This window comes from Palaemon carinicauda, chromosome 9, assembly GCF_036898095.1.
Source record: "Palaemon carinicauda isolate YSFRI2023 chromosome 9, ASM3689809v2, whole genome shotgun sequence".
NCBI classification, from domain to species: Eukaryota; Metazoa; Arthropoda; class Malacostraca; order Decapoda; family Palaemonidae; genus Palaemon; species Palaemon carinicauda.
In genome coordinates, this window is record NC_090733.1 from 74,671,543 (window position 1) to 74,684,462 (window position 12,920).

The 12,920-nt window shown below is 44.7% G+C and overlaps 1 protein-coding gene across 5 annotated transcripts in view; it reads left to right on the forward strand.

Moving 5' to 3' along the window:
- The window catches only part of LOC137646999 (lymphocyte cytosolic protein 2-like), a 428,100-nt gene that overhangs the window by 407,262 nt on the left and 7,918 nt on the right, over nucleotides 1-12,920 (forward strand). For all 5 annotated transcript variants that reach the window (XM_068380101.1, XM_068380100.1, XM_068380102.1 and 2 more), the window contains one exon: nucleotides 7,426-7,577. In XM_068380101.1, coding sequence (XP_068236202.1) covers nucleotides 7,426-7,577 — 152 coding nt within the window. The remainder of the gene's footprint in view (nucleotides 1-7,425; nucleotides 7,578-12,920) is intronic.

Consider the following 12,920-nt stretch of genomic DNA (forward strand, 5'->3'; position numbering starts at 1 on the left):
CCAGGTCAATCCCAAGGTTCAAGGGATAGGACTGCTTCCCCTACAGAAGCAGCTCTGCCCCTTTCCTCGGACAGAACTTTTTCATTCTCTTATGTTTTACAGGTTTAGCCTTCACTGGGAATAACCATCCCCCCGTCGAAGGAAACATTGCTAGAACTAATTCACCTTGGTGCTGAAAGAAAGCAGACATTGGCTCTCTCCGAAGTAGAAGCCCTTACACCGATGAGTACGGAACTCCAAGCCCCTGGAGTGTCTTCCACCCCTGCCACCGAAGGGTCTCAGTCTTCATCATCCTATGATGCTGCTGCCGTTGCCAAAGACTGCACTCCTTGGAGGAAAATCCGAGGCAAGTTTCTCCTGCGGCTGGTCACCTCTCGTTCGCGAGTGGGGCCCTCCCCAGAGACTCCATTCCTGAGACCATCTAGACGTCTCCTTGCCACTCCGTTGACTCCCCACACTTTGGAGCAGGTCTCCCCTGTTGAGGAACCTTGCTGGCATGCTGTTGTCAACAAATTCCCTCACCATCACAAGGATCGTCACTCCTTGTCAAGGGAGCGTAGCCTATGCTGCCCCTCCAGACGTTCTCCTTCTCCATCTGTCAAGAGATGTCTCTTCAACTCTCCTAAGGACCGACGATCTTCTCACTCTCCTTATGGACGTTCAGCATTGACATCGTGTCACGCGTCCCTGGTGACCGTCACTCTTCTTCTTGTGATTATCACTCACCACCTCATGATCATCACTCTACATGCCGTCACTCACCTACTCGGCGCCAGCTCCTGTTCATTTTCCAGCCTCTTGGCATTCGCCAACTCGTTGTTCACCAGCTTCTCGTCGTTTGCCAGCTCCTTGGCATTCGCCATCTCTGGATCGTCACTCGCCATCTTGTAACTAACACTTCCCTTCTTGTGAAAGTCACTCTCCTGTTCTAAATCCTCATAGGTCAGCTTGTCATTGTCTCTCGTCAGGTCATGAACGGTGCCTTCCTTCATGGGAGCATCTCTTGCCAGCTAGGGTTCGTCCCTTGCAATCTCGTGACCATCTCTCTCCAGCTACAGCTCTTCGTTGTTCTTCCAAGGACTCTCTGGTTCATGACCGCCGACCAACTCACGATCAATGCAAAGACGACGCCCATCGTCCTTCCTACAAGAGATCGTCCTATTCTCGTCATCGATCTCCGCTCCAACAAGGTGTGCCTTCTAAACATACCAGGTACAGTCCTGAGCCTACGCATCTTCGGGAAACTTGTTCTCCCAGGACTAAGCCAGTTTCTATTCCATCTCTTCCAGGTCATGCCAGTTCCGCTCCTCACTTGCAAGAGCCTCTTTGTTCCCATGAGGATCATCTTCTCATGGCTGAGTCCCAGCACGGCAGACGCCCGGTCCCCTTCCCGACCAAGAAAGAATCTTTCAGGAGCCAGTTACCTTCCACCTCTAAGACATCATGCTCTTTCAAGCTAGAGCTAGAGGCTATGCCTACACCAGTGTTAACAGGTAAGAGACCTGCCTCCCCTTCATTTCAGGTTCAAAGAACGCGAACTCCCAGGAGGCAATCTCCGTCGTCTAGCCTACCTAAGGAGCTTCCGGTCTTCTCTGCGTCTGGGAAAGAATCCTCATAGTTTGACGCTTTAGTTAAGGTAGCACGTCTAGCTGTCTCGGGCGTGCTTCCGGCAGACCAGTCGGTAGCCAGCACCCCAAGGATCCCATTGGAGAAGTCAGTTCCCCAATCTGACCCCAAACAAAAAGCCTCATGGCCAGTCTTGCACAGACCTCCATCTCTAAAGATGATTCTCTCCCCCCTAAAGAAGAAGTGGGAGGTAGTATTTGTGGAGGCTGACATCCAGCAAGACTTCTCTGAGGTGCAGTTGACGCTGATCATGACGACAAAGAAAGAGGAGGAGAATGGAGCGTCCAACCTCTTTGCCGGGAGACACTCATCATCCTCGAACTAGCCGAAGCCCTTGATCTCCACGGAAGATCTCACTGACGTCCTCATTCTGTCTCTCTCCTTTAGAGGTAGTCCCTCTGGAACTACGCCCCATATCCAAGGAAACTAACCATCCGGCTGCAATTCCTTCTGCAAGAGAGGGACAGCCTTCCTCTAGGAGGGAAGAACCCTACAAGACTTCACTTTTGGAAGTTTACCTTCCATCCCGTAGCAGAGACCAAGGATGCCAAAATGGTCTCAAAGAATACCGCATCCAGTCTTGAGGACCTCGCCTTCAGTTACAAGGACGTCGTCAAGGGACGTTCCTTCCACAACCATGTCTGACAACTTCGACGCTAGGCTTACAGAGGCCAAGCAGGAGTCAGAGCATGCCTTCTGCCAGGTCTTGGCCTGCATGCATGAGGGCCATCAATGGATTGAACACAATTGTGGCCAGTGGCCCTCAGGAGGACAAGGACGCTATCCTTGACCACATTTATGGCTCACAACTTCTTCCCAAGGCCAGTGCAGCTTTGCCCTGGTCAAAGAAGTTGATGGGTGCCCGGATGAAAGCCTTTTCCCAGATTGCTGGCTCCTCCTCTAAACTCCTCCCGCCACCTTTCGTGCAGCAGAGAAAGTATTATGAGGTTTTGAATGAGCCCTTCTGGCCATGCCTCTAGACCATCCCATAGAGGCACTCACCAGAGGAGTCTCCTGTGAGAGACTGTCTCTTTCTCAGCATCAGAGATCTTGGACATAGAGAAGGTAGCGAAGTATCCCATGCAAGCTACTTCATGGCTGGATCTTTGGTTGGGATCCATGGGACACCTCGTCAGAACAGAGGATTGGTCCAAAGACTCTACGAGGATATCAATGGAAACGTTTCTATTGTCGGGGACCAGAACTGTCGAGTTTCTTTCCCATCAAGTAGTTAACATATGGGTGAACAACTAGTCTTAGGCCAAGCGACTCGATAATAGAAAGATTCCACCAGCAAATCCCACACGCAGAAGTGACGAGATAAAGGAACTCCACCCTCGATGGGTCTTTCCTGTTCAGGCCACAAAAGAAGCAGCCTCAAAAATCAAAACCGCTGACGACTACTATCAATCCAAAGAAGGTGTCGAGGAAGCCCTTTCCAGCTGAGCGGAAAGGCTCTAAGCCCTACCATGGCGGCAGAGGGAGCAGTTGAGGCCGTACCCACTAGGACGGGCAATACTCCCACTTGCCCACCAGTGGGGGAATGCCTGCAACACCGCTGGCAGAGGTGGTTGCTGCGCAGGGCTTAAGATTTGCATATGGCATAGTTCTCTTTAATGAATCATGGGAGAAATTGCAAGAAATGGTAAAAGATTTGAATGTAGAAAGCAGAAATGTGGGACTGAAAATTAACGTAAGTAAAACTAAGGTAACGTTCAATGAAAATACCGAAAGACAACAAATAACGGTTATGGATGAAACTCGTACAGATTGTTAATGAATATACAATATTTACACGGGCCTGAACCCTGGACAATCTCTGTGATTTGGTCAGGGTATCGCGACCCGTTCATTTAATCTCTCCCTCCATTGACTTTGAATCCAGTTCTGTCGTGCTCCTATGCAAAGGTACAGGCCCCGAAGTCCAGGCCATATTGGAGAAGGACGCTATCCAGAAGGTTGAGGGTGGATCCCCACGCTTCTTCAGTCGACACTTTTTGTGAAAAAATGTGTCTAGAGGCTGGATTCGATCTCCAGTGGCGGCTGAAGTCCAAGTGGAATCAATCCAACATTTCCCCGGACATCCTTGTCCAAATGGGACTAGAGCCGCAGACGGACTTAAGGTGGTGGGTGGCAGATGAGAAGTTTAGCAAAGGGGTCAACCGTCTCGTTTTCCCCCCAGAATTGATGCTCTTTTCAAATGTGTCAATAGAAATGGGGGGGCCCACATGGTACACCATATGGCCTCCGGGCTTTGGTCCGAGTCCGAAAGATACTAGCATATAAATCTCTTAAGAGATGAGGGCAGCCTACCTAGCCCTCCAGCAGTTCCAGGCAGGTCACTCCATGGAATTGATAAACGACATCACCATGGTAGTGGCGTACATAAACAAGTAAGGCAGCCCCTATGCCATCTGCAGTACAGATGCTGAGATGGACAGAAGACAACTCTGAGTCCCTGTCAGTCCGCTTCATTCCAGGGTAACGGAATGTGCTCGCAGACAATCTGAGCAGAGCGACTCAGATAGTGGGCTCTGAGTGGTCTTTGAATCATCTAGTAGCCTGGCTTTGTGGGGTTCCCAACTGTGGACTTGTTAGCGATGTCCCTGAACTTCAGGCTCCTGCTGTACTGCTCCCCGGACCTGGATCCTTAGGCTCTCGGGCAAGATGCATTCCAACAACAGTGGAAGAACGTCGACATCTACACCTTTCCCCCCGTTCTGTCTGATGAGAAGACTACTCGATAAGACCAGAGAAACCAAAAACCTCTCTATGACCCTTATAGCTCTACTAAGGCATCACATAGTGGTGCCCAGACCTTCTGCAACTCTGATGGAGATCCCAAGAGAACTCCTTACATGACACGATCTACTCAAACCGCCACATGCGAGCATCTTCCACAAAGCCCTAGCTTTGCTACAACTTATCGTCTGAAGACTATCCAGCACCTCCTCTTTCGGAGAGGTTTTTCCCAATAAGTTGCGAAGAGGATGGCTGGATACTTGCAAAGATCTTCAGCTTCAGTCTACCAGGCCAAGTGGGTTGCCTTCTGTGGTTGGTGTCGTAGAACAGGTATCTGTGCCCTTGATGCCACTATCCCAACAATAGCGTAGTTCGTTGTATACCTTGAGGAGGAAGTGAAAGGCTGCTGCTCAGCCTTGAACCTCGCCTTTAAACTGAAAGGAGTCGATATTTCTTCCTCATTGGAGTTCTCTCTAATCATACGAAGTTACGAGCTTACTTGCCCCAGTCGGAAGTTAGACCTCCTCCATGGAACGTGGTTTGCGTCCTTCAGTCTATAAAGGGTGCTCCCAATGAACCATTACACCAGGCAACAGATCGCCACCTCACTTCGAAGACGGTGTTCATACTCGTCTTGCCCTCGGCCAAGAGATTTAGTGAACTTCATGGTCATTCATATGACGTCACCCATTCAAGGGGATGGGGGAGGTAATTCTTATCTTCATCTTTGAGTTTATTGTTAGAGACTCAAAATCCAGGACTATCAGATCCTAGATTAGGGCCCCTACGGGTTGTTAGTCTCGTAACCAACGATCCAGATCAATTGTTACTGTACCCAGCAAGGAGTTTGTGGTATTACCTCCAAAGAACTTTGGCAGCTCGCTCCCTAGTGTCAGTGCTCTTCGTCAGCACAGGGAAATTAAAGTGGATGATCACAAATAACACCATCTCAGCTTGGATTCGCAAGGTCATAGACCTTGCACTGAATTGCAATCCTTCTCCATCACAACCACCCAGAGGTCATGACGTTTAGGGGCATTGGAACGTCCCTAGCGTTCAAAAATACTACTGTACTCTTTAATGCAGGTACTACAGGCAGCCGTGTAATGCAGGTACTACAGGCGGCTGTGTGGAAACGTCAGACAACCTTCACCGCCCACTACCTGGAAGACCTGACCCACAGGAACACGGAGACCTTCTCCATTGGCTCTGTGGTGGCTGCACAACAAGTGGTTTAAATACATTGGGCTCCTTGGTGGAAAAGTAGCAAATGGTTGAGGGCAAAGGTTACCCAGGATTAGTCTGGGATGAATGTTTAAGAATGACTAGCTTTCTTTCTTTCATCTTCCCCTCCCTCTTGTAACAGCATCTACGGTCCTCTGCAAGCTGGCCTCACCTATCTACAAGTAAAACAATTTCTTTTGTGTAACCTAGTATAGAAATAATACTAGTTACATCCCCATACCCCTAGCGAGGTGAGATTGGGTAACATCTATGGTACATTCTAAGATTCTTATGTCTTTGAGAACTCTTACCTAGACCAGTCACATTGCTAGTATCACAAACACACAGATTGCGTAGGCCACTGACCATGCATTGCATGGAATTTAGTGAGTTGTAAGGGTTTTTACCTGTTACGTAGAGAAAACCCCAGACTTCCACCCTCCCAAGGAGTGAGTCATCTTTATAAATAGCGAAGGGTTTGTACAATATTTTGCTATTTATACAGATTGGGCCTCCTTCATCTGTCCCCCCAAGAAGTCATACCTGCAATTAAAAGTTGTGATACAACACTAGTGTGTGAGTGACCGGGGTAATGGGCTACCCTCCCCCTCCTCTCGGGTGATTATACCTTACTAAAATGGTTGTTGTTGATGGGCACCGCAGTAAATATAGGAATGTGATATTCCCTCAGGGTAGTGTTCTTGGCTCATTACTTTTCATACTACTGTATATACATGCGACATGTGGTTTGGCCTAGAAAACAAGGTTGTTGCTTATGCAGATGATGCTACTCTCTTGGCATCAATTCCATCTCCTGCATGTAGATTTAGGGTTGCTGAATCCCTTAATAGTTATATAGCTAAAATTAGTGCATGGTGCAAATTATGGGGTATGAAGTTGAATCCTAACAAAATCCAAGTAAGTAGGGCGAGGACAGTGGCTCTTCAACATCTAGATCTTGGCATTGATAATGTTTCGTTAACTCTGTATAACTTTTAAAATTTTATGTGATTCTCTACAGTAAATTTACTATTGAGGAACACATTAGGTTGTCTCTTCTTTTATTGCACCAAAAAATTGGCTTAATGAGGAAGTTTTTTCAAGATTTTCGGTGATCAATCTATTTTGAACTGTTTTAATTCTTTCATTCTAACTTGTTTCGAGTATCGTTCTACTGAGGTTTTCAGCCACTGATTCTCATCTTAATTTGTTGGACAGGAACGTATTGTCTATTAAATTTCTTATTCCTGATCTAGATATTAATTTCTGGTACAGTCATTCAATTAGTTTGTTATGCATGTAACATGTAACATAAGATTTTTCATAATTCTGTTCATTCTTTACATCCAGTTCTTTCCAGACAGTGCCATCCTCTTTGTAATACTGGTATACAGTTAATTCTGATAGTTATTCCTTCTCCATCATGAGGCTCAATATTGCAGAGTATTCTAGAAGTTTTTATTCCAGCTGTGACCAAGTTCTGGAATAATCTTTCTAATCAGGTAGTTGAAGCAGTGGAACTTCAAAAGTTCAAACTTGCAGCAAAATGTTTTTATATTGAACAGGCTGACGACATGTCTCTTTCTCTCTTTAGTATATGCAGTACAGTATATAGAAAAGATGTTTTAATGTTGTTAAGTGTTCTAAAAAATTTTATTTTTATTGTTCATTACTTCTCTTGAACAGTTTTTTTGTTTATATCCTTTCCTCACTGGGCCAATTTTCCCTGATAGAGACCTTGGTCTTACATTTTAGCATCTGCTTTCCCAACTTGGGTTGTATCTTAGCTATTATTAATAATAATTATAGTATTTATTTTGTTTAATTTTACAGCTGCTGATGGAGTCTTCTTGATACGACCGTCCACACGCTCGAGTGATCCTCTAACACTCTGCTTACAATATTGTGGGAGAACTTACAATATCAATATAAGGAAGCGAAATGATGGACATTATGCACTTGGAACGGAAAAAGTTAACGAGATGGTGAGAACAGTATGCTTTCTTATGGTCGAGATCTAGATGACATTGCACTTTTTTAAGTATTTCCAATCATAGTTAACAGTTTTAAGCATGATACATTAACTCCTAATTATATAAACTGCCCTTTTCATATAGTACACAGATTTATTTATGCACTTGGAACAGAAAAAGTTAACGAGATGGTGAGAACAGTATGCTTTCTTATGGTCGAGATCTAGATGACATTGTGCTTTTTTAAGTATTTCCAATCATAGTTAACAGTTTTAAGCATGATACATTAACTCCTAATTATATAAACTGCCCTTTTCATATAGTACACAGGTTTATTTAAAAAAAGCATGAAGAGCCTGAAAAAGTATAGTTATATTTAAAAAAGCTAATGACATTCATTAATTATCCATAGTCCTTTCAACTACGAGTGTACTCAGTCTTATGTAAAGGACTCAGGTTTGTATAGTTAGGAAAAATATATATTACTTAAATTTCTTATTTGTTCCTATGTGTATGCATATCTATTGTTCTTTAAGATAGAAGATTCACTCATTAGTGGGATAAATTATCCTAGAACCAAACTGGAAGGTTTTTCTTTCCTGGACATTTCATCCTTTCTGGTTCCATGTGGGAATGAGGAAGATAACGCCAACAGCATCCTAATAACACCTCATAATAATGTGGCTTTTTAGGGTCTTGGCTAGAACTCGATTAAAATGAAGTCGGTACAAGGTCACGAAGAGGACATCGGAAGTGTCAAACCAGAGGACATCGGAAGTGTCAAACCAGGCACATCAAAAGACATGTTTGGCAAGTCACAGACCTATTCCCCATTGCAAGGAAGATAGAGGAATTATTTGTTGGCAGACATAGGCTGCAACAAAAGTGCTCCATTGGTAAACTCATCAGGCTTCCTGCCAGTGTCCAACAGTTGCAGCTGCTACATCCCCTCAAAGGGGGAACAAGAAATAAGTAGAAGAATCTGTCATAATACCATTCCTCAAGACTTATGCCCTACAGGTTACCTGAGAAGAAATGTTTCCTTGCCTATTGAGGGAGCTGCAGAATATTAAACAATTATTGAGTAGCCACCTCAGGGGAGAAAAAAAAAAGTAAGTCCAAAGGGGGCCTGTGGGTAACATCCATAAAATACAGAGAAGCAAAGTTGGTCCGAAACCTTTAGACACAACCTTCCTCTTCAAGTACACCAACTTGTACAGTACTGTAAACCTGAAGGCTACTGACAGAGCTGAGTTTGTGATTTTTTTATTAGAAGGCAAAAGTTACATATGCAAGCAGCCAGCCTCACAAAGCTTATAGGAACAATGTCTGCCCACTTCTTTTTTGTTCCTGTTGGGACTAATGAGCAGACTGCAACACCTAAATTCGAGATGTTCAGTCTTCTCCAAGTAGCATCACAGGCACAGGTATTTTCATGTCCACTTCATCTCAAAGGGATAGGATCGAGAAAGTCACAAACTGGTGTTAAGACTGATTAGTAGTGGGTCTTTATAACAAAGCTTGTGTGATGAAGAAGGCAACAGAACTTGATCCATTTAAGGCTGTCATGATGAGAGAGCCTGTAAATTATACAGTATTCTGTAGCCAATGCAGAGAACATACAATATTGAGGGAAAGTTCTGTGTGATATCCTCCTCAAGTTAGCAGGAGGTGGGACCCGTAAAGATTAAGACCATCCCACTCCAGGACTTGAATCCTAGAGTAGGAAAGACTTTTGAAGCATCCTTTGAGCATTGATGATTCAACCGAGGAATAAGGATCCACACACTAGCAATGAGTTTTCTCAGCAGAGCTTGAATACAATCTACTCTCTTGAAGAAGGTCCAGAGAGAGATAATCTCTAGTTGAAGACCCTTATGATGTCCTCCTCAGGTTAGCAGGAGGCACTTGTGCCAGTAACCAGATTCCGAGGGCCATCCCAACTGGGACGTAAATCTCAGGGTAGGAAAGACTGCTTGGAGCTCCTTCATATATGGACCATTTCCACCCTATGAGGAAAGATCTAAACCCTACCGAAGAGCCTCTTCAGCATATGCAGGGAAGGAAATATGCAATCTGATGAAAGTTGGTTTGGCCAGAGTTAAAACTAGTCTCTCTCTCTCTGAGGACCTTCCCAAGAGCTAGGAGAATGGGATACCACATGACTTGAGGGCACCCCTATCATGTCCTGCATAAGAGTTCAGGTAAATGTACAAACACATTTCACCCTCCCTGGAAGATGCGGGTACTTAGTTCCTGAAGGAACCGTTACCTGCTACTGAAATGTTGGAAGTAGACAAACTGGGCACACATCTGGGTTGACTGAACTAGAGGAAACAGTTGCTGGATGAGCTTCATGAATCCCTCTTGGAGGAGAGGGCTAGCTTTCAAGGGCTGTATATTCCCTACCCTTAAGCTGGCCTATAATTCACTGCCTGTGAATTTTCCATGTGGAACTGCTAATCTGCAACTTGTACCTGCTGCCACAGCAGTAGTTTACACATTGGGGTCATGCTCCACTTCACGGACTCCGGGAGATTGGGTAGGTTGGTGATCTCCATTACCCCCCTTCTGGCGGAGGTGAGTGGCTCTTTTCAAGGGCAAGGATGCTCCTATGTCAAGATAGGAATGGGGCAGGTTAGCATAATTTCTCACCTTCGACTAGCCCATGGAGCTGGCAGTGGGTCTTGGATGAGACCATTCACCAGTATTTGATCAAAGGGAGAAGCCTTCATATTGAGCTCACAATTGGCTAGACCAAACCTGAAGGTACTAAACTTGATATTCTTTCATAGATAGGGAAAGTAACTTTCTAAGGGTGATATCATTCTTCCTTTATCACAACAGGAATTATAGAGCTTAGGGCACTTGTTCACCCTTGCCTGGCCTATGGGTTCATTTGACCATACCTCAAAGCTCCTCACGAGCATAGTCAATTCCCAGGAACCGGAGTGGTTTACAGTGAACCCTCGCTACTTCGCGGTTCGACCATCGCGGATTCACCACTTCGCGGATTTTTTCCATAACCCATATATATACAGTAATATATATATATATGTATGCATGTATTTATGTATATATGTAGGTATGTATATGTGTATACATATGAATATATATATATATATATACACACACACACACACATATATATATATATATATATATATATATATACATATATATATATATATATATATATATATCTATATATCTAAAGTAGGAAGATGTGATGTAGTTCTAAGGGAAAAGTATGGGAAATATGTCTTGGTAATAAGCAAAGCTCTACCTCCAGTTTGTTTCTACATTATGATCAGAGATAAATGTAAACAAAACATTGGTTGCCATTTTTTATCGTGCTTTTTAGCATGTTTAGGAAATGCATGTTATAAAATCACCTTTAATATTTGTGCCTGTTTTAGTTTAGGGTACTGTAGTACATGCATTAAGTGTTCTGTACATTAAAGGGTAGTTTGTTAACAGTACTACGTACAAGGGAAGGTTTTAAAAGTCTGAATATACATGTTGAATAAATAGGTAAATATGGTGTCACTACTTCGCGGATTTTCACCTATCGCGGCCGCGACTGGAACCTATCTACCGCGATAAACGAGGGTTCACTGTATACCCTTCAGTCGAAAAACCATACTTAAGGGCTAGTGGTAGCGAGGTGAAATAATACAAGTAAATCTGTAACCTGTGTTAGAATTGCTTCGACCGGGGAAATACCCCTTCTATGACACCAATCGTAGAAGATAGCCCACATGCTGGTAAACAGCTGTATAGGACCTCTGGAGGAGATGCTGAATAGTCTTCATGGATTGGTGGTACTGTACCTTTGCAGGTGCAGCTAACAGAAGAGTGGGCCACAAGGGTAGTTCTTTCCAGACAGTAACCAGAAGAGCAAACAGATCAGGATAACTCTTAGCACGAGACCATCTAGGAACTACCAGGGTCCTCGTAAGTCCTGGCGTATTGATTACTAACCGGATCAGGCTAAATGGTGGAAATGTGGAAACGTCCAGGCAATTCCATGGGTGTTGGAAGGCCTCCTCGAACACAGCCCACAGATTAGGAATGCGGAAGCAAATCATGTGGAGCTTCCTGGTCAGCCGCGTGGGAAACAAGTTTATCCCTTGGGAGCCCCTCAGGACAAGAAGCTTTACCACTACTAGTGGATGTAGGGACCCTTCTACTCCTATAACCTGTCCTTGGCAACCGAGTGTGTCTGCTAGTACGTTCCTCTTCCCCAGAATGTACCTTGTTTACCCAAGCCACTTTAGTAGTGCTGTTGCCCATCAGCACTACTTAGTGCCCCCTCAAATGTACTTGGAATGTTTGGAACCCAGAACCCTAGAAAGACTACTTGCATCTCTAGGACATTGATATACAGATGCCTCTCCTCTTCAGTCCACACTCCTGAGGCAACCAGGTCATCCATAGTATGACTCAAGAATAGATGCATGTCAAAGTGGGAAGGCGAGTGGGACCCCTCTGCTGAGCAACAGAATGGAAACGGGGATCCCTATTGGCTGACCACTGATCCTTCAGACATCACTGAAAAGATCTCTGGTGGATCCACCCTTGAGATACAAGCTTCTCCAATGAGGATAGATGACAGAGAAGGCACTGCCATTGGCAAGCTGTAACTACTGTCTTGGACAGAAACAGTCATGTAACTTCCCTGAGTCTACTGATGCGGTCATCTTTGGAAAAAATTTGCTGGGCCAAATCTATCGACATGCCCATGAACTAAAACCTCTACTTGAGTATAAGATTTGACTTCTCCCAATTTACCATAATCCCAAAATTGTGGCAAAATGCGAAGATCTGATCTCGATCCTGTAACAACCGCCTCTCCAAAGAGGCCAGCTTCAACTATGTGGCTACCAAGGTCAACATCCAAGTGAACTCCTGGAGAGCTGTACTTGTCCGAACCATAGAGGGAGAAGCGGAGGTACTTTTGAGAGGTTTGATGAACAGGCACTTGAAAGCACCACGCATCTTTCAGATATATCGAAACCATGAAGTCTCCCTCTCTAGTGGAACAGCACTGTTTTCATACTGAACTTATTTTGGTGCGCAAACTTATTCAGAAGAGAGAGGTTAATGACCTGTCTCCAAGCCCCCTTCACTTTCTCCACTAGGAAGAGTTGACTGTACAGTCGGCCCTCGTAATTCACAGTAGTTAGGTTATAAACAGGCGCGATAAGGGAATTTTCGCGAATAAATGTGCCACTAGGGTGGGCTAACTCCTAACCTAAAAAGTCACTGCCCCTTGCCACGAGCTGGTGCCCTTCTGCCTAATAGTGTTTTTTTGGTTTCTACCACAGTTGATAATTATATGTACAGTGTACA